This window comes from Linepithema humile, chromosome 6 (genome assembly GCF_040581485.1).
Source record: "Linepithema humile isolate Giens D197 chromosome 6, Lhum_UNIL_v1.0, whole genome shotgun sequence".
Taxonomy (NCBI): domain Eukaryota; kingdom Metazoa; phylum Arthropoda; class Insecta; order Hymenoptera; family Formicidae; genus Linepithema; species Linepithema humile.
The window spans coordinates 9973576-10000000 of NC_090133.1; the positions used below are offsets into that span (position 1 = coordinate 9973576).

At 31.5% G+C, this 26425-nt stretch overlaps 7 protein-coding genes and 1 long non-coding RNA gene across 8 annotated transcripts in view; 6 read left to right on the forward strand and 2 right to left on the reverse strand.

Annotated features, from left to right (window-relative positions):
* The first annotated feature begins 1245 nt into the window (after nt 1-1245).
* Nucleotides 1246-6230, forward strand: LOC137000633 (uncharacterized). Its single transcript, XR_010890901.1, has 3 exons — nt 1246-4096; nt 4190-4612; nt 4687-6230. It is a non-coding gene; the product is annotated as an uncharacterized lncRNA (long non-coding RNA).
* Nucleotides 6231-9147: 2917 nt separating this feature from the next.
* On the forward strand, nt 9148-10395 carry LOC137000452 (uncharacterized). Its single transcript, XM_067356966.1, has one exon. The coding sequence runs from the start codon at nt 9148-9150 to the stop codon at nt 10393-10395; it is 1248 nt and encodes a 415-aa protein (XP_067213067.1).
* A 327-nt stretch (nt 10396-10722) lies between these two features.
* LOC137000453 (uncharacterized) lies at nt 10723-12078 on the forward strand. Its single transcript, XM_067356968.1, has one exon. It carries the CDS (start codon nt 10723-10725, stop codon nt 12076-12078), a length of 1356 nt encoding a protein of 451 aa, XP_067213069.1.
* A 7-nt stretch (nt 12079-12085) lies between these two features.
* LOC137000454 (uncharacterized) lies at nt 12086-13030 on the forward strand. Its single transcript, XM_067356969.1, has one exon. It carries the CDS (start codon nt 12086-12088, stop codon nt 13028-13030), a length of 945 nt encoding a protein of 314 aa, XP_067213070.1.
* Nucleotides 13031-13730: 700 nt separating this feature from the next.
* LOC137000455 (uncharacterized) lies at nt 13731-14261 on the forward strand. The gene has a single exon (XM_067356970.1). It carries the CDS (start codon nt 13731-13733, stop codon nt 14259-14261), a length of 531 nt encoding a protein of 176 aa, XP_067213071.1.
* Nucleotides 14262-16119: 1858 nt separating this feature from the next.
* LOC137000456 (putative uncharacterized protein DDB_G0275317) lies at nt 16120-16816 on the reverse strand. Its single transcript, XM_067356972.1, has 2 exons — nt 16660-16816; nt 16120-16580 (listed from the first exon to the last, which is right to left on the reverse strand). Exons 1-2 carry the CDS (start codon nt 16814-16816, stop codon nt 16120-16122), a joined length of 618 nt encoding a protein of 205 aa, XP_067213073.1.
* A 99-nt stretch (nt 16817-16915) lies between these two features.
* LOC105669211 (putative leucine-rich repeat-containing protein DDB_G0290503) lies at nt 16916-20004 on the reverse strand. The gene is made up of 6 exons (XM_067356973.1): nt 18863-20004; nt 18605-18790; nt 18246-18488; nt 17967-18023; nt 17690-17897; nt 16916-17046 (listed from the first exon to the last, which is right to left on the reverse strand). Exons 1-6 carry the CDS (start codon nt 18974-18976, stop codon nt 16916-16918), a joined length of 939 nt encoding a protein of 312 aa, XP_067213074.1. The 5' UTR covers nt 18977-20004.
* A 203-nt stretch (nt 20005-20207) lies between these two features.
* LOC137000636 (uncharacterized) overlaps nt 20208-26425 on the forward strand; it is a 7845-nt gene continuing 1627 nt past the window's right edge. Inside the window, exons 1-4 of the mRNA XM_067357802.1 lie at nt 20208-20880; nt 21257-21375; nt 22433-22586; nt 23360-26425. The exon at nt 23360-26425 is cut by the window's right edge and continues 1627 nt beyond it. Of these exons, the coding sequence (XP_067213903.1) occupies nt 20706-20880; nt 21257-21375; nt 22433-22586; nt 23360-25884 (2973 nt within the window). The 5' untranslated portion in view covers nt 20208-20705 and the 3' untranslated portion in view covers nt 25885-26425. The remainder of the gene's footprint in view (nt 20881-21256; nt 21376-22432; nt 22587-23359) is intronic.

Sequence of the window (26425 nt, forward strand, 5' to 3'; positions counted from 1 at the left end):
GGGCCGCGAACTTTGGGACACCCTGTATATATATATATATATATATATATATATATATATATATATATATATATATACAGGGTGTTGCATATACATATTGGGCAGTACGACGGGTTGCGCGGCATACTTTGCAGGGATAGGCGCGGTTCAGTGGGTAATGACAGCATATATACGTAGCATCATAACTTATTGATCGAATTGATCGTGTGCATTTTTACTAATTTTGAGTTTACAGCGTTTCAATTATACCGGACTTTAATAATCGTTGCGATTATTACTAAAGAAGCTAAAACACATTAAAGATAAAAAATTGAATTTTAGAAAGTTAACACGTTAAAAGAAACAAATATGATACAGCAAAATTTCTTTCTTTACCGCTTTACTTTTCTTTACTGTTAGCGTTGTAAATTTTGATAGAGCGGTAAACATAATGAAACGAAACGCAGCCAATGCGCTAAGCATTAGCGATGCGAACGATGCGTGCTATGCGCAAAACGGAACGCAACCTCAATGTTCACCAATCTACGACACTAGAATTTGATTCAAGTTGTCGATCCGAGAAAGGTTAGGTAATCAAAAAGCGGTAATCTTATACAGTGATGGGAGAAAGTTCCGTAACGGTCAAATATCTTGAAAAATAATGATTATGGAAGAAAATGTTTAATACAAAAGTTTTAATATATTAAGGGTTGGTTGTTCTAACTTCTAGGTAAAATCATACTGACCTGAAAGGTGGCTACCCTGTATATAAAATTTACCTATTAGTTTACCGCCAGGTTTAATTCAACATGTTGTTCCATGATAAAATCTTAGAACATATATACTGGAAGGGGCATAGCTGACTTGCCGTTGTCCTCAACATCTATCTATCCTTGTCTGTACATTTTATTGCAATACGCATGCGTCGATTATGTTGATGTGTGTAATGACAAACTAGACAAGCTTATCTATGACAAGCCTTCCAATATAATCAAGTCTAAAGAAATAATCATAAAAAAGTATACAAAACTAATACTATTTAAACATTAATGAAATTTTTAAATATTTTTTTATTATTTATTATAATAATTTTTATTGTACTAGTTACTATATATACAAGATATAATTAAAATAAAATTACAAACTTTAGAGGAGCGAGAATATTACATAATAATAAATATTACTTTTTTATTTTTTATTAATAATATATATTTTATATCAGTAACAGTGGGTTTGACGAACATATGTAAATGTCAAATTTTTATTCATGTTTGGTCTCGCTCCTCAAAGTTTGTTATCTTATTTTAGTTTATCCTGTACATTCTGTATATAATTATTGTTCATTACAGTATTTGTTTTTGGTTATGTGCATCATTATTTTTATTTTATTTTGCAAGACTATTATTACATATTACTACATATTATTATATATAATTTATAATATATTGCAATTATATTATAATATAACTTAAAGGATAAATTGTTATAATCAAATTTTCAAATGCCTTCCACCTATTTTAAATCTTTCTACTTTCAACTTAAGCGGTTATTCATTCGCGCAAGCGCATTGACCGATTTCGTACAGACAAGGATAGATAGATGTAGGGGACACTTTTGTTATGTATATTTAGATAGGCTATGCCCCTTCCAGTATATATGTTCTAAGGATAAAATACCTATTAGGTAGTTACCTCGTCGGTTACCTCTCTGACATAACTGCTATTCACACCAGACATAACATTTCTAATTCTTTTCTTCTACTTAAGGTCTTCTATCACTGTCGTACTTTTAAAAATCGTATTAAATCCGAACCCCTAGCTATTGCTCACTCAATATCCTTTGATGCTCTACTTTGGACACCTAACATCAGAATTACAGACAGATCCAACTTCGCTGAGAACTCTGACTCTAATCAGATCTTTAGATTAATTTATAATGATATTATCAGTGGAAAACATGTCTTTTATACCGATGGATCCAAAAAATCCGACGGTCTTTATGTGGGGTTGGCTGTTTATGCCCCCTCTCTAGAACATTCACCCTTCTATAGAATTACATCTTATGCTTCCATTTTCACTGCGGAAAGTATGGCAATAGATATTGCAATTGACCTCATAGTTTCTAACCAACTTAAAAGCTCAGTTATTTTCACTGATTCGCAAAGCATAGTTCGTTCTGTTGCAAACTGCTCGCCTTTACATTGCAAAAATGATCTAGCAGTTTATCTTAAAAATAAACTTTACTCTGCACATGCAATTGGGCTGCATATTGAGCTTATTTGGATCCCCGCTCATATAGGGATAGACGGTAATGAGATGGCTGATCGTCTTGCAAATTTAGCCATAAGATATGGTAACAACTTAAATGCATCCATTCCCTATTCTGATTTTTTTTATCATTTCAAAGAAAAAGCATATTCAAGATTTTTTGCCTTTCTGGATCGTTGGAAAAACATAAAAGGATGCCATTACTTCAAATATTATTACAACAGAAATAAAAAACCCTGGTTCCATCCTTTTCAATCTTCAGATCGGAAATTGATCTCTTCCTTAACTCGCATAAGAAGTAACCATTACAATTTAAATGCTTCTCTCGCCAGATGCAATATTATCGACTCCCCGAAGTGTCAATGTGGCTATCAATCTGAAAACATTGAACATGTTTTATGGAATTGCCCACTTTATAACAGTGCTCGATCTGCTTTTCGTTCGGAATTACTAAAAACTGGAATCAACCCCCCTTATTCAACTACTAGTTTACTAAAAAATCCAACTCCCAAAGCCTTACACGCTTTTGAAGTTTTTCTAAGAATGTCTAACCTCTCTCTTTAAATCTCCCGCTTCCTTTATCATAGACATAGGAATATAGGGACCGAGCATATCGTTGCGGGCGGGAAGCTACTGCGAGACGGTGCGACGAGGTAAAGTGTGCCTAAATTTGATTGGCTATTAGTTTGCGCAAGCGCGATGTAAGTATCGTGCGACTTCCAGTGTGTATGGACATAGGAATATAGGGTCGGAGTGTAACGTCGCGAGAGGAAAATCACTGAAGGAAGGGAACGAGGTAAACTGTGCATATTTTTGATTGGCTACTATTTGACGCAAGTGCAATTGGTCATTATTCGACGCAAAAATATTATGCAATTTGGGCAGATATAATGAGCATTTGAAATTATATCAAGAAAAAACATTAATTAAAATTGTTATTTTAAATATATTTTGTGAATATAAAAAATGGTGCAGTGTTTTGTACAGTCTTGTAAAAATAGATCCGACTATCAAAATTGGAAACAAAGTAATAGCAGAAATAATGTAAAAATAACATTTCATAGGTATTGAAATTATTTATTCATATTAAAGTTAATATTATATGTTTAAAATAATATTATATATTTTATTTTAAGAGTATAAGTTGTTAAAAATATTGTTTTTTTTTCTTAGTTTTCCCAAAGATCCTAAAACTCGTACATTGTGGTTAGATATTTTGGAAATAAATTCATCATCTATCCCAAGTACAGCTCGTATTTGCTCTGTCCACTTTGAAGAGAAATTCTTTGACAGAACATGTTTGATAACTCGACTTAGACGAAATGCATTACCTAGTGTATAATAACAACAGCATACGTATAACGATAACCAATCAGATTCAGGCACAGTATCATGGCGGACCCCCCCGCATTTTGGCTTCACTCCCCTCGTCTATTAACCAAGTTTACGCTCCGTCCCTATATTCCTATGTCCATGTCCTTTATCACCCCCCCTTCTGCCGAACCAGATGGCCGCAAGAGGGAAGAACCTTCGGAGCCACGACATATTAAACTAAACTAATAGCGTTTTCGATTATACAGGATTTGAACGACCCAAGATTGGTTAATGACGTCATTGCAACCTCTCCACCAATGAAAGACTTGCATTTATAGTAAAATAGTGATTGATCAACCCTAGATCGTTCAAACCCCGTTTATTCGAAAACGCTATAACTAAACCTCGTCGGTAAGTATAAAAATGCGCTTCCGGTTTGTATATTGCTAACTTCATATCATTAAAAAGTGAGGTTGTGTTAATCATTTTAATCTATCTATCGAATTGTGGTATATCTGATAAATATGCAAAAAAGTGTAAATTGGATATTTATTCACATATATGTATATTTAGTGTTATCTAAAATATTACAGTAATGTAATATGTAAAAAAATAAGTTATTTTTACAGTTATATTAAAAATGGAAGAATCTGTTAAAGAAGGTAGAAGCGTTAATTTTACAGCTAGTGAGATTATTACTTTAATAGAACTTGTAAAAAAATATCAACATATCATCGAATGCAAAAAAACTGATAGTACTACATGGCGAGACAAAGATGAATGTTGGTCTAAAATCAAAGATGAATTAAATTCTTGCTGTGGAGAAACTTATCGAAAGAAAAAAAGCGTAAAAACAAAATACGAAGATATGAAAAAGAACTTAAAGAAAAAATTATCAAGAAATAAAATGGAAACATTTAAAACTGGCGGTGGCAAATATACAACTGCAAATATACAACCACTTACTTCTGCTGAAGAAATTCTTTTATCTTTTTTACCGTCCACTATTCAAGAATTGCCTTCCGTTTTTGATTCTGATAGAATATTAGCAGGTATTAATTTTATATATGTATACAATTTATACTTTGTTATTATTTTATAATGTTTATATGTATATATGTTTCAGATGAACAAATGTCAAAACGCAAAACCTCTTTAGCAGAGACAGTTGTTATAAAAGACAATATAAATGATGAATCTCAAACTCAAGATACTGATGATCAATTTGAATAGATATATGAAACACTTATATAATGTAGATGAAGTTAATGATGAAGATAAAGTAAGATATGGACTTTCTTGAATATATCTAATTATATTTTTATTTTAATAACTGATTTATTTGTACACTTATAGACACAAAAAACGCAACCTATTTTAGTGATGTAGAAGATGATACAAAATATACAAATAAAAAGCGATTACCTTTAGAAGACGTTTCTAATGCACATTCAAGCGCACATGTAAAAAAAATAAAAACATACGATATTGATGATAATAATGTAAGATCACATCTATTAACTTTACAATAATGTTTATATTTTTAATTATATTTTAAATGTTTTATAAATTTACAGATGAAAAGCGTACTTGATTTAAAAAATGTGAAAAAATACGTTTCGAGAACAACCTCCAATTCAACAGAAAAGTGTACAAAATCAGCCAAAACCGCCGTTGATATTCTGAGAAAAAAAATTAGCAAGGAACTTAAGACTGAAAATGGGAATGCATCAAAATCAATTATAAAAACTGATATTATCAATTTAGCAAACGCAAAAGAAGAATTAGTGCAATTACAAAAAACAGCTTTAGAGACAGATATACAAATTAAAGAAAGAAATAACAATACGCAAGAAGAGATTTTACAAATAGAATTAGAAATAAGTAAAGAAAAATTAAAATTTGTAAAATTAGAGATACAACTTAAAGAACTAGAAGTGGAGATTAAAAAACAACAACTTACAAGGCTGCTATAAATAGCATATATATTATATTATATATATATACAGTAAGATCTCTGTTAGTAGATAGAGTGATGATTTTAGATTGTTTTACATATTGCTTTATGATTACCCTTTATGATTAGTGGAAATATTACGTTCTGTTTGTTTCACTTGCGGAAATGGCTTTGGATATGGGGCATTCTTTTTCAACTTTACACCCATGCTGCCCATTTTCCATTTGATCTAAAAATTTTAGAAAAAATCTTAAAATTTACAGAAAAATGTAAGCTTTCCAATGGCGCGTGGCAAAATTATCAAATTCAATTGAATCATACTTAAAATTTCAGAAAACCGAAAAAAAAAAATAAAAACGGTAATTATTCAAGTGTAGCGATTATTCATTCGACGTTTTTCTCTTCCAATTAACACTTTTGAGTACTCTGTTTATCTGTGCACTGTCACATGAGTCTAAACTAAAATGGCGGATCCAATATGGCCGCCAAAAATTTAAAAAATTTAAGAAATTAACTGATTTTTATAAAACTTGGTATCAAGGGGTTTTTCGGGTTACTGTATACGAGTCTAAAGTTATCTTTTGAAAATACAAAATGGCGGATCCAATATGGCCACCAAAATATTTTGAAAATTTTTAGAAATTAACGAATTTTTATAATACTTGGTATCAGGGACTTTTTCGAGTTGCTAATAACGAATCTGAAGTCGCATTTCAAAAATTCAAAACGGATCTAATATGGCAACTAAGAATTTGAAAAATTTTTAAAAGTAAGGGAGTTTTATAAAATTTAAACAAAGAGTTTTACGGTCAGCTAAATACAAATCTTAAGTCGGATTTCGAAAACTGAAAATGTCAGATCTAATATGAAAACCAAAAATATTGAAAATTTAGGAAATTGACAGATTTTTATAAAACTTGATACTAGAGATACCTCTGATTCTGATGTCGCCTGAGCTCTTACCCCCTACTTTTTGAAATCTTGATATGAAAAAGTCGAACTATTACCAGCATTGGAATACCTCTTAATCACCATTTCTTTGTTGATTGGGACGAAACAGTGATTTCTCAGAATCTCTGGAACTGGTGGAGCTACATCAAATCGTTTTTTCAAAAATTTTTTTGTCTTTTGGTGCTCTTTGTCATTATATGACAGTATACTAATACTTTTAGAATTTTTTTGAGCCCAGTCAACAAGTTTCTCGAATGAAAGAATGGCATCGTTTGGTTTACTAAGGAGGCTAGCTCGCATAGCTTCCCTTTTGAACACAGCACCTACACCGTCTGAAGCACCTTTACCATGTGCAGTGGCATGATAGTTCCATTCCGCTGCAACACCAAAATCCTCTTCGTGATGCATTAGATTCATCATCTGATATTTATTTTTAAAATGCTGTTTTCCCCCTCGCTAAAGTAGATTACTCTTCTTAGCTCAGGAATTATTATTTTCAATTCAGAAATCAGCATCTTTTGTACAGTATATACAGCAGCTGTGTCATGAAGTGTACTATCCGACAAAAAAATAAAACTTTTGTATTCAAGTTCTAACTCTTTTTTATAGTAACACACGACAGGAAAGACAGTATATTGTGACTTATTAAAATGGAACACCTGCGATGCATCTTGCACAACATACTTGTAATTCTCAGAAAAATCTAATACTGCAAGAACTTCACCTTTTTTTAAATTCTCTTTTCTTTCCTGATAGAATCGAGATTGTTCTTTTGCAATGAAAGAATGAGGTTTTAGAATGATAAATTTGTCACAAAATTCATCGACAAATTCCGACGACGGAAGAATTTGCGTCTGAAGAGTTGATCTGTCAGTTGTTATCCAGACACTGAACTGTATGTGGTGAATACCTTTCTCATCTAAGAGTTCTTTCAAATGTTTTTTTAGTTCAATAATACCAGGACATTTACTGCATTCACCAATATAACAATTTTCATCAGGATTTTTGCACACGATTTGGCGTAAGCAATCTTTATAATCATGTAAAATCACATTGGAATCTTTAGTAAGATTATTTAAATTGACAGAGTCAATCGTCAATTTGCAATTTTGATGTATCGTACAGACACAGACCGAATGCGTACCATTCGCACCAGCAAGTATACAATGTTTTGGTCGGAGTTGGGCAAATTTACTAAAACTAACATGACAGTCAGGATGGCATTTACTATAAATATCATAAAGACCTCTTAAGTCTGAAAGGAGAAGATGTTTCTGAATCAAATCTCTGCCCTCATTTTTTACTGAAACCATATCTTTCATACCTGGCATGATTCTGCTATTTTCGTCACTATTGTAAAAATCTTTAATTCGTGTAACAGTACTTTCCGGCAATGGTTTACCATTCTTAGCAGTTGTTTCTGCTAAAACGCCCTTAGATGCTTTCAATTCTCTAGCTTTTTTTGCAAAATACCTAGAACAGTTGAATTCCCGAGAAATTTGACTCCATGTATCTGGTACTACAGTCAAAATCGTCAATCTCAAAGGATCATTAATTTCAAGAGTGGAAAATTTTTCTTTCAATCCACTCAACATATCTTCCAGCTCAATCTCTCTTTGTGATTTTATGTTGCATTCAATTCCACTGAAAGATAATAAAGATGCACCGGAAGATACAGAAATATTCTGTTCAGTATCATGAGTACAATTATCAAACGTTTTATCAAGACTCGATGAGACGTGCGTATCTTCATTCATGCGAAGATATTTCATTTTCCTAAATGCTGCACAAATTTTAGCATTATCTGTGGTATGCGTTAATATATGTCGTATACGACGGTAATTTATAAAAAAAACATATGCGTATTTGTGAGTTGACTTGTAAGAGAGTTTCTTGTCGATATTATTTGTCGGTATTATTCGTCGGTATTATTTGTCGGTTTAATACAAAGTCTTTCGGCACGCGCTTTGATGCCATAGATCAAGTCGGGTGTAAATTCGGTGTCGCGCAATGGTATTATTCGTCGGTATTATTTGTCGGTTTAATACAAAGTCTTCAAGTCGGGTATAAATTCGGTGTCGCGCAATGATCGCGCTCAGTAATTTCTAAAATTTCAAAACGTTCGGATCTCTTTACAAGCGATTCAATATTGCGAAGGCTCAGGACAAATAATACAGTCTCAAGGCGTTGCCAAGCGACTCAGGACCATTAAGGTTCCTAGGCGTTGTCGCATCTCGTAAAACGAGATCACTGATTCTAAAGTTTACTAGATTTCAACTGTTGGTGAATAATTAATAAGCAATTATTTTGTGGATCTGCAATAAACATTGATATTATACGAAAGAGTTATTATTATTCGAATACGCGAAAACGCAACTCGGATATCAAGGTTATTCGGGTTGAGAACATTTTTGGTGCCTCCTGTGAGGTCTGAATCCTCACGATCAAGACTACATCATCGCAGCTGCAAGCGGTCGTTCTTATACATTGGCGGGACATCTGAACTGCAAGCGGCAGTCCCTGTACATTGGCGGAACATCAGAACTGCAAGCGGCCGTCCCTGTACATTGGCGGAATATCATAACTGCAAGCGGCCGTCCCTGTACATAGGCGAAACGGACTAGCATTGACACAACTAATTAGGTGAAGTCGTTCAAGTTATTTCTCGCGAATCGAAATATGGCTGACAAACTCAAACTTCTCGTGCAAAAGCGCACGTCGTTAAAGGCTCAAATTACTGGTCTAGTGAATATTCTTGACAAAGGCAATATCGATAATGTTACTTTAAAACTACGCATGGCTCGTTTAACAGAATTGTATCACGCGTTTGAAGAACATCACGACGAACTCGCAGTGTTAGATCCAAACGATGCTCATGAAACGGAATTTGCAAATTTTCAAGATAGATTTTACGTTCTAGCGGGTAGAGTTGAAAATATTTTAAATACGGCAGCTCAGGCGAACACTAACAATGCTTCAACAAGCAATGATGTTCGCGTCGATGATAACGCTTCGGTTGGATCAGTGAAATTACGTCGAATAAAATTACCGGAAGCTCCGTTACCCATCTTCGATGGAAAGTTCGAAAGCTGGCTTTCATTTAAAAATGCGTTTACCAGCATGATTGGGTCTCGGTCGGATTTGTCGAAAGTGGACAAATTATATTACTTAAAATCATCATTGTCGGGCGACGCCGCTAATAAAATAAAGATTTTTTCGGTCGACGGGGCGAGTTATTCTAGCGCATGGGAATTGCTCGAACGGTCGTATGAAGTCAAAAGGATATTGATTTCGCGGCACCTCGCGATGTTAGTAAATCTTCAAAATCATGAGAAAGAAAGCACGGGCGGTTTAATGAAGCTCGCTGATGATGCTCAGCAACACGTAGCGTCGCTAAATATGTTAGGAGTCTCCGTCGGTTCTGAAATGATTGTGCATCTTATAGAAAGTAAAATGCCAAGATCCGCGTTAGATAAATGGGAAGCAAATCTTGAAAAGGATGAATTCCCTAAACCCGATCAATTATATGAATTTTTGTACAAAACCGCTGTCAGTGCGTCGCGACGCGAGAAAATGAAATTATCAGATACCAAAAGAGCCAAGAGCGATCCTCCAATCAAGAGAATGCGCTACGGTCCTTCAAACAAAGCTCTCGTGTTAAAAATATCACGCAATTGCATAATATGCAAGACTAAACAACATCCACTTTACCTATGTGAGAAGTTTAAACAATTACCAGTTTCGGAACGTTTTAAAAGGATTAAAAACGCAAAATTGTGCTATAATTGTTTACGATCTCACGAAGGCACGTCGTGTAAATTTTCAAACTGCACGATATGCCAGAAACGTCACAATACACTCTTGCATTTTGAGAAAGGCGTAGCGAAACCCGATAATGCGAAGTCCGATACGTCTACATCCAAATGACTAACCGAGCTGTCCGACCAGAGAGCAACAAATCTCGCGACTATATCTTACTTTGCCCCGCAATTATTGACGAATGCAGTAGTCCAAATTCGCGATAACAAACGTAACGTCATCAAGTGCCGGGCGTCGCTAGACACATGTGCAACCGCGAATTTTGTTACGGAAGATATCGCAAAACGTTTGAACTTACAAATTGTTAAGCAATCAATACCGATTGGTGCGATTAATGATACGAATACATATGCACGGGGTATCGTTCAACTCACTATTCAGTCGCTACATGATAATTTTTCTAAAACACTAACGTGCTTAACGGTACCGACTATTATGGATCTAATTCCAAGTGAAGTTTTTCCGCGAGATACAGTCCATATACCCTCGAATATTAAACTAGCAGATCCGGAATTTCACGTACCACGTTCTATTGAATTATTGTTAGGTTCCGGTGCAACATTATCGTTGTTTTCGGTTGGACAGATTAACTTATCATGTAAGGAACATGACTTATATTTGCAAAAAACCAGATTGGATTGGGTAGTCGCAGGTAACGCGTCGTCACAGATTTGTTCGAATCAATTAACATCTTGCGTGACAAATTTAGAAAAACAGTTAGCAAAATTTTGGGAAATAGAAGAAATTGCGATAGATAAGCCGAAGAGCAAAGAACAAATACGCTGCGAGGCGCATTTTTCAGAAAATATTTATCGCAACGAAAGGGGACGCTACGTCGTTCGATTACCGTTTCGTGAATCAAACAAGCGTTTAGGCGAATCGCGTAGTATCGCGTTAAAACGTTTATATGCATTAGAACATAAGCTAAATGTGAATGAGACATTAAAAAATGAGTACACCCGAGTCATTAACGAATATGTCGATTTAAAATATCTGTCAATGATAAACGATCCTGGTAACGATGGTTATTATATGCCTCATCATGCCGTAATTAAAGAGTCAAGCAATATCACCAAGACTAGAATAGTATTTGACGCGTCTGCCAAAACGAATAACGGTCTGTCGTTGAATGACGTGTTAATGGTAGGGCCGACAATACAACATAAATTGTTTACACATTTAGTGCGATTTCGCACATATAATTGTGTTCTTACTGCAGACATAGAGAAAATGTATTATCAAGTATTGCTACACGAAGACGATCGGCGGTTTCAAAGAATTCTCTGGCGCGTAAATGAGAAAATAGAAACTTTTCAGTTTAACACTCTCACGTTCGGTGTTTCGTCATCACCGTTTCTCGCAATTCGGACAATACAACAACTCGCGGACGATGAATATCATGCGTATCCAAAGGCGTCAGAAATTCTTAAGACACATTTATATGTAGACGACTTGTTGACCGGTGCGAAGACTATTACAGAGGCTCGAATTATCAGGGATGAAATTATCGCGCTATTAGCTAGAGGCGGCTTTAATATAAGACAATGGGCCTCTAACGATAATCAAGTCGTGAGTGATTTATCTACAGGAGTGTTACACGCGAATTTTTCACTAAATGCAAATCGTTCGCTCAAAACATTAGGAATTACATGGAATGCACGTAACGATAGAATATGTTATACCGCGCATCCTATTAATATAACGAAAGGGGTAACCAAACGAAATATATTGTCTGAAATCGCGAGAATTTTTGATCCGCTTGGATTAATGGGACCGATAGTGCTCTGCTAAAAGGATAATGCAAAATGTATGGCGGCATAAACTGCAATGGGACAAATCCGTTCCACAAGATATATATACCGATTGGTTACAATTCGTTCAGCAATTACAATCGATTGGTCAAATTTGCTTTAAACGTAAACTATTTTCAGAAGAGTACAATGATATACAATTACACGGATTTTGTGATGCTAGCAACGTCGGTTATAGCGCCTGTTTATATGTGCGTTCTAAAGGTAAACGAGGAAATATAGTCAGATTAGTATGCGCCAATTCGCGAGTAGCACCGATAAAGACCGTTACGATACCAAGATTAGAACTTTGCGGCGCGTTACTCTTGACACGACTATATCGCGAAACGTATAAATCATTAGGCTTGAACCCTAACAAAACAGTTTTTTGGTGTGACTCAACCATCGTGCTACATTGGTTGAAGACGTCGCCGCATTTACTCAATACGTACGTAGCTAATAGAGTCACAGAAATTCAGGAAATCACCGGTTCGTGTTCTTGGCGGCATGTAAGTTCGGAAAATAATCCAGCAGACGCGATATCAAGGGGGCAAACACCTCATGCTTTTTTGCAAAATCCTACTTGGATCGAAAGGCTTTCATGGTTAAGGGACGATGAAATTCTATGGCCCATACAAATTACACAAACAATAAAGGTGCCTGAATTAAAAAGAAATACTTGTTTGATCGCGACCTCGCATAAACTCGAATTTTTGGAAAAATATTCATCATACTCGAAATTGCTCCGGATTATAGCCTATTGTCTTCGTTGGCGGTCTAATAATAAATATACAGGCGCCTTATGCGCAGAGGAAATCAACTTTGCCGAGATACGAATATTAAAAGCTCTTCAAAGCATAACATTTGTAAAGGAAATTAAACAACTCAAGGATAATCAAGATTTATCAAAAAAGAGTAGGCTTGCCGGTCTAAATCCCTTTATCCCTTTATAGATAAAGATGGTTTGCTTCGTGTAGGAGGAAGGCTCCGAAATTCGCGTTTGGCATTCTCACAAGGCACCCAATTTTATTACCAAATCGACATTCATTGACAGATCGCATCATTCGTGAAACCCATAAGACTCATTATCACACCGGTATCCAGACAACTCTGCATCTTTTAAGGCAAAAATTTTGGCTGCTTGATGGTCGGAATCAAGTAAGAAAGGTCGTACGTGCGTGTGTGCGCTGCTTTCGATTTGACGCCAAGGCAATAGAATATAAAATGGGAGATCTTCCGCCGGCTAGAGTGTGTGAAGCCATGCCTTTTGCGAATACAGGCATTGATTTCTGTGGCCCATTTTTCATAAAGGAGAGGAAGTACCGTAATTGAACAAAAATTAAAACATATGTATGCGTATTTGTATGTATGTCTATTAAAGCGATTCATCTTGAATTGGTGAGCGACTTATCCACTGAGGGTTTTCTAGCCGCATTTCGGAGATTCATATCGAGACGCGGCATGCCAGAACACGTTTATTCGGACAACGGGACTAATTTTGTAGGCGCAAGTAACCAATTGAAAGAAATATATGCATTACTCAATTCTGATCAGCACAAAGATATAATAAATAGATTCTCGAGCAAGCATCGTATATCATGGCATTTTATACCGCCAATGGCTCCTCACTTTGGAGGATTATAGGAGTCTTCTATGAAGCTTTTCAAGCATCATTTTAAGCGTGTAGTTGGGGACTCTCTTTTTACGTTCGAAGAATTGAACACATTTATTGTCGAAGTCGAGGATATTCTCAATTCTAGACCAATTACAGCCATATCAACAGATCCGAACGACGTATTAGCATTAACTCCGGCTCACTACTTAATCAGCAAACCTTTGACGACTCTACCGGAGGACAATTTAATATCTGTTGCAGCCAACCGATTATCCACCTGGCAGCATATTACAAAGGTGCGCCAAGACTTTTGGTCTCGTTGGCATTTGAAGTATTTAAACGAGCTCCAAAAACGAAGTAAATGGGTTAGCAATGGAACCAAACCAAAGCTCGGAACAATCGTGCTTATAAAAAACAAGGATTTGCCGTGTACGCAATGGGCACTAGGCAGAATCACAGCCTTACATCATGGTGAAGATAAAACTGCTCGAGTCGCTACCATCAAAACCACAAAGGGCGAAATAAAGAGAGCAATAAAACTGCTCTGTCCATTGCCGATGCAAAAGTAATCACTTAACATGCGATTATATATGCGTAAAATTCCCATTGTAAGGATAACATGCGATTATATATGCGTAAAAAATCCATTGTAAGGATAACATGCGATTATATATGCGTAAAAAATCCACTGTAAGGATAATATGCGACTAATGTATACGTAAAACAATAATATGACACGTTAATGAAATACAATGAATATTATTGATCGCTATACTCTCTCAACGGGGGGAGTATGGTATGCGTTAATATATGTCGTGCACGACGGTAATTTATAAAAAAAACATATGCGTATTTGTGAGTTGACTTGTAAGAGAGTTTCTTGTCGATATTATTTGTCAGTATTATTTGTCGGCATTATTTGTCGGTATTATTCGTCGGTATTATTTGTCGGTTTAATACAAAGTCTTTCGGCACGCGCTTTGATGCCATAGATCAAGTCGGGTGTAAATTCGGTGTCGCGCAATGATCGCGCTCAGTAATTTCTAAAATTTCAAAACGTTTGGATCTCTTTACAAGCGACTCAATATTGCGAAGGCTCAGAACAAATAATACAGTCTCAAGGCGTTGCCAACCCTGCTTAAAATGATAGATAGGAAATGATAGAAAATTCTGGCTTTCCTTTCCAATGGTGATTTTGAATCCCTTATTTCGTAACGCACTTACGAATTTTTACATAGGTTGCTTTAATTCAACTCTAACTGTCCCTATAATTTATCCTTATAATAATTAATATGTTATACAATAATATATACAAATAATGTAAAACATTTTTATACGTGTATATGTGACTCTATGTTGTTTTATATATGTATGTATGTGATATTATGTTACTTTATATACGTGTATATGTAATTCTATATTACTTTATATAAGTGTGTATATGTGATTCTATATTACTTTATATACGTGTTTGTATGTGATATTATGTTACTTTATATACGTGTATATGTAATTCTATATTACTTTATATATGTGTGTGTATGTGAGTCTATATTACTTTATAAACGTGTTTGTATGTGATTCTATATATGTGTGTATGTGATATGTTACTTTACATACCTGTGTATGTAACTCTATGTTACTTTATATACATGTATATGTAATTCTATATTACTTTATATATGTATGTGTATGTGATTCTATATTACTTTATATATATATATATATATATATATATATATATATATATATACACATATTTAAAACTGTCTTAATATATAAACCAATTATAAAGTCGAATTAGCATCTAAAGACGATAAGATAGTCATCAAATAAGAACGGCCTATATCTAGAGACTATCTATATATAGAAGGCACAATAATACACGATATAAAGCAAGAACAACTAATATGGCCTGATATGGAGAATAGAGAATGATAAACTACTTAAGCAAGTAATGGAGTGGACCAATAGGATAAGAAAAGAGAAAAAAACCTAAGTAAACAGATGGAGAAAATAAAAAAAATTAATAAGTAAAAGGAAGGGACAATTAGAATAAATAGAGATTAGGTATTGTACAACATTGTAAGACGAATTATTGCATAAACCAAAAAATATATATTTATAATTATAAAGTTTTTAAACAAGATGAGATTTATGACATATTAAATTATATATATATATATATTGCATATACATATATGAAACACATTAATAACATTTATAAATGTTAATTTGTAGTTTATCTTTCAGAACATAAAAATTATATTTTTGATGTGTAACAAAAATAAAAAAATACAAATCAGAAAATTGGAAGTAATAAAATACAAAAAAAAATGTTTTATCTTGAAAAATACTTGACAGCAAACATTATAAAAAATGCGAATTACTAAATTGGTAATATATTGAAGAAAAGTCTTATAATATTTAATCTGAATTGTTGTCATGTATACTATTTCGACTAGTGTCAGTAATATCATGTATTGTTGAACTAACTATACTACTTTCTTCTTCATCATTCTCTTTGTCAGAAAATGTTACATTATTACATTCGTTATTCTTACCATCTGATAATGATGTTTCAAACAATGGTCCATGTTCTTTCGAAGAATTGTTCATTTCAGTTACTGAAAGAGAACTAGATGCGTTGGAATTATCGTTATTTGGCACACTACTATCATTTGGATCGTTACTAGTGTTTTCAAAATTATTCATAACTTCACACACTTGTGCAGAAACAACCTTTTTATGTTGTGCTTTATTTCGATTTGGTGGATTATTAAGTTCATAAATCTTATGTGCTATGTGAGTTCCAATTTGTTGTGCCTTATAGTCTGCTGTTATTTCGTCTTGGCCTCTCTCAGACATTGCATAATGTTTTACAGCAGCTACAAACAATAAGAAAATTTTTTTGTACAATAAGAAATATGCAATAAGCTGTTTGAAGTTTTTGTAACAACAAATTACCTCTTAAGGCTTGTAACTTAGTAGAATCTAGTGCTGGTCTAGCTGTCTCTTGTGTTTTATTTTTATTTCTATTAGATCTAGCACCAGTTACTGAAATTTCTTTAAGAGTTTTAATGCCAAAAACTGCGATAGCCAAATTTTTCACAAACTGTGGCATTGTTTTTGAAATCACACATACTGCATCATATTGACGTGCACATATATATACTCCATAACCAAGATGAATCTATAAGTAGAGCAAAAATTATGAATCGATTCAGGAAATTCTTGAAAATAGAATTAGCATATCTATCTCGTTACGCTCAATATTCCTATAACCTACAGGAAGATCTCCAACTCGGTCTTCATGTTTCATAGGATGTCTTTTAAAATATTCGGACATTAAGTCTGTTAAATAATAATAAATTATTATTTAAAAAATTTATATAAATGTATATATAATTTCGGATTAATTGCGTTCTTTACTCAGCAAAATAAGAAACAATTTTTATAGTGGATGACATCTTTTATATATTGATAAAATTTTAAGTGTTGTGTAAAGGACACCTTTACATTTGTGTACTAGTCACAAAACACATAATAAATACAGTGCGCTATTTATGACTAGCAAAAATATGTAAAGATATATAAATATTAAGCTATATGTTTTAATACAACATTTAGAATTTTATTAGTATATAAAAAAGTCATATAATGTTAGGAAATTTGCTACTTATTTTGCTGGATAGAAAACGAAATTAACCCGGAATTCTAATAGTAATAAAGTAAACATTATAATTAAAATTTAGTGCAATTAATAAGCATTTTTGAAAACCAACATATTTTAAACACATTGTATTATAATAGAATCACAAAGTGTACATAAAGGCTTATATTTTCAACTTACTTTTATCAATAAAAATGTCTTAAATGTGGTTTCTCAGCTAATCAGATAGTTTCTAAGCCAGTTTCAGAGGCATTTTTATTAATAAAAATAAGTTGAGAACATGGACATATTACTTGTAACATCCTTCTATTTGGATGTACTTACGCATGAGTTCATTGAAATTACTTAAGACCTTGATCTGAATTTCCTCATTAATCTGATAAAGTTTGGGATATTCATCTATCACTTTACTTTGAAGCTCCATATTAAAATTCATTAAATCATTAATGATCCTTTCTTTATCTTTCATTTGATTCTTTAATTTCAAATATTTTGTTTCTAAATCTTCGTTTGTTTTCCGCAGTTTCTCCATCTAAAGAATAATGTGTAGTATAATTAATTGCTTTGTGTTTTTATATATTATCTCAATATTAAAATTTACCTTTTTCTTCAAGATATCGTCTTGATTAGTTTTAGGTTGTAAGTGAGCATGATTGTTCTGCAATATCAAATAAATAATTTTACTTTTCAATTATGTTGTTTATTAGTTTATACGTTATTTCATCGCAAAGCTACACATATCACATTCATGCTATTTTTCATTAATTACTTTGAATTTAACTTTTATACTATTCATAATTTATAGATATAAAACAAAATTTTTAGACGTAAAATATGTAAAAATGAGTATTTTTTAAAACAGATTTTTAATGCTTCTTACCTTTGTCGACAATGTTTCTTTAGTTTTCTGTTTAAATCCAATAGCAATAAAATTATTATTTTCATGTAGAGTTTTATGCGAAGATTTACTTCTAGCTGTATTTTTATTTGTACAGCTTTGACCCTTAGTTATAGATGAATGTAATGCTTTTGTATTATCATGAGCAATTGAGTAATCTGTTAAGTTTTGTTTAGAACACAATTTAGAAACACTCTTGGTAATCGTAGCTGGTGATATTATTTCCTGAAAAATAAATAAAAATAATATATCATTAAAAACCATATATGTTGTAGTTTGTTACTATTTTTAAATCATGTATCTAAGAAGAGAATTCAATTTTTATATTAAACATAATTTACTTTATTATTAGAATCAACTAATTCTTCTATACATGAGGAAACCAAATCGGTGTCGCTTTTATCATTTTGCACACAATTTCCCGTTTTGCTTGACTTCAATTTATATCGCTTGTCGTTTTTATTAATTTTTGATACTGATTGCTTCAAAGAGTTACTAGTTAAATTTTTTTCTATAAATAACGGTTCCTGTAAATAATATAAATAATGGATTAAAATATTTTTGTTTTTTTTAATATAAACTAAAAGATATATGCTTACATTTATCTCATTCTGTTTTTGATTCTTAATATCTTCTTTAGATGGCATTCCTTTTTTTTCCAAAACATTCACAAAAGTGTTCAATTTTTGGTTCTTTAACTTGGCTGTTTTCATATTATTGTTTCCATTTTCAATACTTGATGTAAAATTATTGGTATTATCTTTTTTTACTAATTGTACATTTAGCTTCCTAATTTTTGCAGTAACTTTATTCTTTATATCCTCTCCCTTTAAATTTTAATAAAAGTTCGTATTTAATTTTTGTTGCTTTGAAAAGTAAAGGACCACGCACTTTTCTTAGGGAAAAATGAGTTTCATACAAATTGGCTGAAACTCTGGCAAAAGATAGCTCAAAATATGCCGATGGAAAGTTGTCATTGTTAAGTCAATCCTATGTGTCATTTCCGACTTATCAAGGTTGGAGCAGTATTTCTTGTTGATTTGTTTCCAATATTCCACATACAATAGATAACTTCATCAAAAAAAAAAAATCAACCTGATACTAAATTGCTTTTAGATAGATATTCCGTTATAAATAAAGAACAATTTTCATAAAAAATTAGAAACAAATTGACAAGAAACAATAGCTTTCCCCTGGAAGAAATCAATATTAATCCACACTTTAAGACACGTATTAATAATTGTTGCCAGAAATTCATATGTTAAGTGAAATTTGAATTTAAAATTAAATGTTTTGATTTTTTTATTCAGTTGTGTGAATCGTGATTGACATTATATTGATAATCGTAATTCAACTGCAAATTTACATCTAACTTTCAATTTTAATCTGAGCGTCTCGTTTGCAATGAGTTATTTCAATCAACAACTATTAAAACGAATTAAAAAAATTAAGTTCAACGGTTACTGATAAAAAAGACTTACGTCATCTCCACGGTCAAGGTCAGATTCAGTATCAACTTCGGTGGCTGAAATACATAAACTAAAAGGCAAAAACTCTACTCTTCTGGATTGTATTTTTTCATCCACTGCTTCTTTACTTTCTGTCGTACGATAAGAAAATATATTATTAATACAATATAATTTTTTGCTTTTTGTTAAGACATAAAGCTTACTTTTATGAAAAAAATGCAAACTTCTAAAGAACATCGTAGGAACATTCTTAACATTTTCTGGGCAGCAATCATATATATTTTTTCCCCCTTACTATTAATTTGTAAAATGTTTCATCGATAAATAATGTTGAATTTGTCAATGAAACTTAATTTTTCACGAGTTTATGTTAGAAAAAAAGATACATGATGATAGCTGCTTTGAACGTCTTTACATTATTAGGGTTGGACATGTCTTTGAGATTTATGTTATCTGATAGCAATATAAATAAATGGCTCATTAATATTACTTTTTAATCTCTTACCTTCTAAAATTATTTTTTGTTGCATTTTTCCTAATATGCCATAATAAAAGTGTCCGTCGTCCCACTTCACTTGATATTTTTTATCAAATAGTATGTTTTGAATGTCAAAATCCACTATATCGTCCGTATTAACAATAGCTTTTACACCATCTTCAAATTTGATGTAAGTAAACATGTTTGTATGTGCACTAGCTCTCGGTGATCGGTTACATTTTGCCATATTGCAATATCCTTAGGGTATAATACGTACAACGCTTTTTACTTGATGTTGCGTCGATGCGAGCGTCGCATTTTCTTTGTTTCTTACTTGTCTCTCTTTAACGTCTAATGAGAAACAAGTGAGAAACAAAGAAAATGCGACGCTCGCATCGACGCAACATCAAGTAAAAAGCGTTGTACGTATTATACCCTAAGGATATTGCAATATGGCAATGTAACCGATCACCGAGAGCTAGTGCACATACAAACATGTTTACTTACATCAAATTTGAAGATGGTGTAAAAGCTATTGTTAATACGGACGATATAGTGGATTTTGACATTCAAAACATACTATTTGATAAAAAATATCAAGTGAAGTGGGACGACGGACACTTTTATTATGGCATATTAGGAAAAATGCAACAAAAAGTAATTTTAGAAGGTAAGAGATTAAAAAGTAATATTAATGAGCCATTTATTTATATTGCTATCAGATAACATAAATCTCAAAGAAACATGTCCAACCCTAATAATGTAAAGACGTTCAAAGCAGCTATCATCATGTATCTTTTTTTCTAACATAAACTCGTGAAAAATTAAATTTCATTGACAAATTCAACATTATTTATCGATGAAACATTTTACAAATTAATAGTAAGGGGGAAAAAGCATATATGATTGCTGCCCAGAAAATGTTAAGAATGTTCCTACGATGTTCTTTAGAAGTTTGCATTTTTTTCATAAAAGTAATCTTTATGTCTTAACAAAAAGCAAAAAATTATATTGTATTAATAATATATTTTCTTATCGTACGACAGAAAGTAAAGAAGCAGTGGATGAAAAAATACAATCCAGAAGAGTAGAGTTTTTGCCTCTTAGTTTATGTATTTCAGCAACCGAAGTTAATACTGAATCTGACCTTGACCGTAGAGATGACGTAAGTCTTTTTTATCAGTAACCGTTGAACTTAATTTTTTTAATTTGTTTTAATAGTTGTTGGTTGAAACTCATTGCAAACGAGACGCTCAGATTAAAATTGAAAGTTAGATGTAAATTTGCAGTTGAATTACGATTATCAATATAATGTCAATCACGATTTACACAACTGAATAAAAAAATCAAAACATTTAATTTTAAATTCAAATTTTACTTAACATATGAATTTCTGGCAACAATTATTAATACGTGTCTTAAAGTGTGGATTAATATTGATTTCTTCCAGGGGAAGGCTATTGTTTCTTGTCTATTTGTTTTCAATTTTTCGTGAAAATTAATCTTCAACTAAGAGAATATTTGTCTAAGAGCAATTTAATATCAAGTTACTCTTTTTTCTGATGATGACTGCCCTCTTGGGATTCAAGCAAATAGCGATACCGCCACGATACGATCTCGATTGCGACCAAAATTAATTTGCATTGTTCGGTCTTAGAATCCGAGCAGCAACAATAAACGCGTTCAACTCATAGACCTAGAGACCTCTGGATTGCGCTATCCATATATGTAAAAGTGGTTGGAAAAATAGAAAGAAAGGGAGAGAGGGAACGCAAAGACAGTCAATCTCTTTCTCTTTCTATCTTGTCATACAGCGTTGAATAGAAAGTGATAGGGATGGCCGTCTTTGCATTTTTTCTCTTTTTTTCCAACTACTTTTAATGCACATTTTAATACGGATGATGCAGTCCAGGTCTCCAGGTCTATAGTTCTGTTTTACAACTATAGACGCGACCACTCGTTTTTGAATCAAAAACTTCAGTTTTATAACACCTCCTCCTTGACTCTGATTCTTTTGATAAGGATGTTCCAGCATCCCAGTCTGATCAACATATCGGACACATACGGATATGTGATGTCAAATATTATTATGTGTTATAATTCTTTTTTAACACGATTGTTTTTTTTTAATTTTTGTCCATAATAAATATCAACACATTTAAGACATTCTCAGTGAACAATATCAAAGTATGTTTATAAAAATGGTTCTTTTTAATTTATAGATAACTTGTACAAAATTAAACAAAACAAACGAAGATAATATTCCAATTTTAAAAAGAAAAAGATATAACAAACTTTTTTTGAATGAAAAAAATGGAATTCCTTTGGTATCCAAACAAACTTGGAAACGATGGCAGATTTACAGTAAAGACAAAAGTGAGTAATTTAAAATTGTACGTAATTTTATAAACATATATAAAATCTGTGGTAGAAAAATGTAATTGAGAGATATCTATTATATATAAAAATAAATAAAAAAATAATTAAAGTGTAATTGAGATATCTATTATACATAAAAGTGACGTAGTATTAAATAATTTCCGCCTATAGACATATTAGGTTATAGACCGAGATGAATTGAATCAATATAAATTTTGAGCCCTTACAGAAAAGTATTTGTATTTATTTAGTTAAATACTTATTTTATGTATTTAAAATACTAAAATTGAATATTTTAAATACTCAATTTTAATACTTTAAATACAAAATATATATTTAAACAAATAAATATAACTAATAAATTTCTGTAAGGGAGACAATTGCCGTTTAAAATAAAAAACTAATATCAACTATCTCAAAACTTATATTGATCAATTCGTCTCGGTCTACCCTTTTTATATTGAAAAATTAAACTAAAAATAATATTAGAATACTACATTAATGTTTATGCTTTAATTTTTTTATATTTCCAAAATAAAATTTTAATTATATTATATATATATATATATATATATATTACATATTATACATTTCAACTGATTGAAAAAGAACTTAAAAATTGTGATAAATACAAATGTAATATATGTTATTTATTTAAGTTAATAATTTTATGTTTACTATAGTAAACATTATTATAATAAATATCTATATTGATTTTTGTATCGTTATAAATATTTTAATTTTTTATATGTTTAATAATTTTTTTACAGACAATCAAAGCAAAAATATATCAAAATATGTATTTTCACCTTTCAAAACAAATTATATTGATACATCAAATATAAACAAAACTACTTTACATACTATTCACAAAATTAACAAACAAATCCTTGTACCTCAAGAAACTGGTGATAGTAGTTTGAATTGTTATGGACACAATAACAACAAAGACGTCAAAATTGATTCTGTGAAAGAAGATTTATATCAGAACAAAAGCGAGAAAGAAGAAATTAATACTGATAATTCTACTTGCGAAATATTTGATACTGATGATGTAAGGATTACTAATGATGCGAATATAAAACGCAATAATATTATAATGTTTCAAAGCTCAAAAACAACAGTTGATGAAGTTGTACAAATGATACACACTTATTGTGTTCGCTTTAATTGTTCCGATGAAGCAAGATTAGCTTTATTTAATATGGCAACTATTTGGGCAGGTTCAAATTTTTCAACATTCATGAATTCTAAATATATGATAAGCAAGCGTTTGGATCCTCCAGAAGAATTAAATCAATATGTATTTTATTGTACCGAGTGTAATAGTGTATTAGGAAAATTTTATAGAAAAGATTTGTTATCGCGTAGTTACCGCCATTGTAATGGATGTCAGCAAAAATATAAAATAAGTACTAATTCTTCTAAATATTTTGTAAGTACGGATATAAAATTTCAATTACAGACTGTTTTACGAAATTCAAATGTATGCAAATTATTGCTTCGAAACATTAAGAATATTGAGAGCAAACTAACAAATAGAAATTTGAATACCATTGTTGATGTTTATGATGGAGAAATATACAAGACACTGTATAATAGTAAACGCAAAAACACAATATTATTAACTTTTAATTTTAATGTAGATGGTGCACCTATTTCTAAAAGTAGCAAGAGTTCAATGTGGCCTATCCAGTTAATAATTAACGAATTACCAAAAAATATACGCTTTAGATATATATTGCTCGCAGGAATATGTATCACAAAATCTGAACCTAACTCACAATTTATGAATCTATATATGAATGTGTTTATTGAGCAGATTCGTGATTTGATGAAAAATGGTATAGTTATAAGTCTAGAAAATGGTAAAAAATGTAATTTTATATTACAACCACTTTGTTCATCAGTAGACTCTGTTGCTCGACCTATAATACAGAATCGCTTCCAATTTAACGGTTATTTTGGCTGTAGTTGGTGCTATCATTATGGAGAATATGTTAACAGTGCCATGCGATATCCATTTATGGATGACGATCCGCCTTTAAGAGACCATGAATCATACATTAAAGACATGAAGTACGCTGAAAAAATACATAGACCATCTAAAGGTGTTAAAAATTTTGCAGAAATTACGAATTTAGAAAATTTTGATTGTGTTTGGGGATTTTCGTATGATTATATGCATGGCCTCTTACTTGGTGTTGTTTGTACTTTGTGGACGAAGTTTTGGGCAAGTATCGGTACAAAAGAGTATAATCTATCCAAAATTGATAAAATAAATATTGAAAAGCGATTATTAAATATTAAAATGCCAAGTAAAATTCATAGATCACCGAGATCCTTTAATAGTGGAAAATGGAAAGCTAGTGAGTGGAGATCTTGGGTATTATATCTAAGTATTCCATGTCTTTTGGGAATACTAAACACAAAATATTTAAGCTCTTTTGGACTTTTAGTTCGTTGTACTCATAAGCTTTTATCAAAAATTATAACAAAGGAAGATTTAAAAAAGTGCGAAATTGATTTTATATATTTCACTGCACAAAGTGAAGAATTATATGGAAAAAGTAGTATGAATTTCAATACTCATGCATTACTTCATGTTGTTAATCACGTATATAAAAGTGGTCCACTTCCATTGACTTCAGCTTTTCCTTACAAAAATGGAATTTTTGTACTAAAGCAGAAATTGTCAGGTCCGAAAGGAGCTTTAATACAGCTTTCTAAACGTTTAGTGCAAAAAACAATGTTAGAAACCGAATTGTTAAATACGTCCGACAATAATTCTTCACGCTTTTGTAAAAGTATTTTGCGTAATCATTTTTTCTTGGAAGGAAATAGTTTGGAAGTCAATTCAAGTGTGACTCTCTTAGCGAACGATAATAATATAAATCAAAATATCACACAAGTTTTAAAGAATGCTATTGTTGATATAAAATTAGAGGACGTAAAAGCGTTTAATAAAACGATTTACAAAAATGTTTTATACACTACTACTTGTTATAAACGAGAAAAAAAAACCGATGACAGATTTTTTGAAGATGAAACTGGTGACATAATTGAAATATTTAAAATTGTTTTATATAATACTAAACCTTATATTTTAGGATATAAATATAATGTAAAGTGTCTAAGTATTGGCAACGTGATAATTGATTCAATATTCGAAGTAACATCTAAATCTTCTAGTTTAAATTTGTTTACTTTTCAAAATATTAAAAAACAAATTGTATATATAAACATTGAAAATGGATATTTTTGCCGAATGCCGAACACTTACGAAACTCAATAATTCCATAAATATTGTAAACCGCTTTATTAAATGCTTTATGTCCTCTATCATCTTACATTAACAATATTTCCAAACTATTTTCTTCCAAGAAAAGTAGTTTAAAAATATATATATACATGATACTGATTCAGATTAAATATTATAAAATTTTTCTTCGATGAATTACCAATTTAGTAATTCTCATTTTTTATAGTGTTTGCTGCCAAGTATTTTCCGATAAAACATATTTTTTTTTGTATTTTATTACTTCCAATTTTCTGATTTGTATTTTTTTATTTTTGTTACACATCAAAAATATAATTTTTATGTTCTGAAAGATAAACTACAAATTAACATCTATGTATAAATGTTATTAATGTGTGTCATATATATGCAATATATATATATATATATAATTTAATATGTCATAAATCTCATTTTGTTTAAAAACTTTATAATTATAAATATATATTTTTTGGTTTATGCAATAATTCGTCTTACAATGTTATACAATACCTAATCTTTATTTATTCCAATTGTCTCTTCCTTTTATTTATTAATT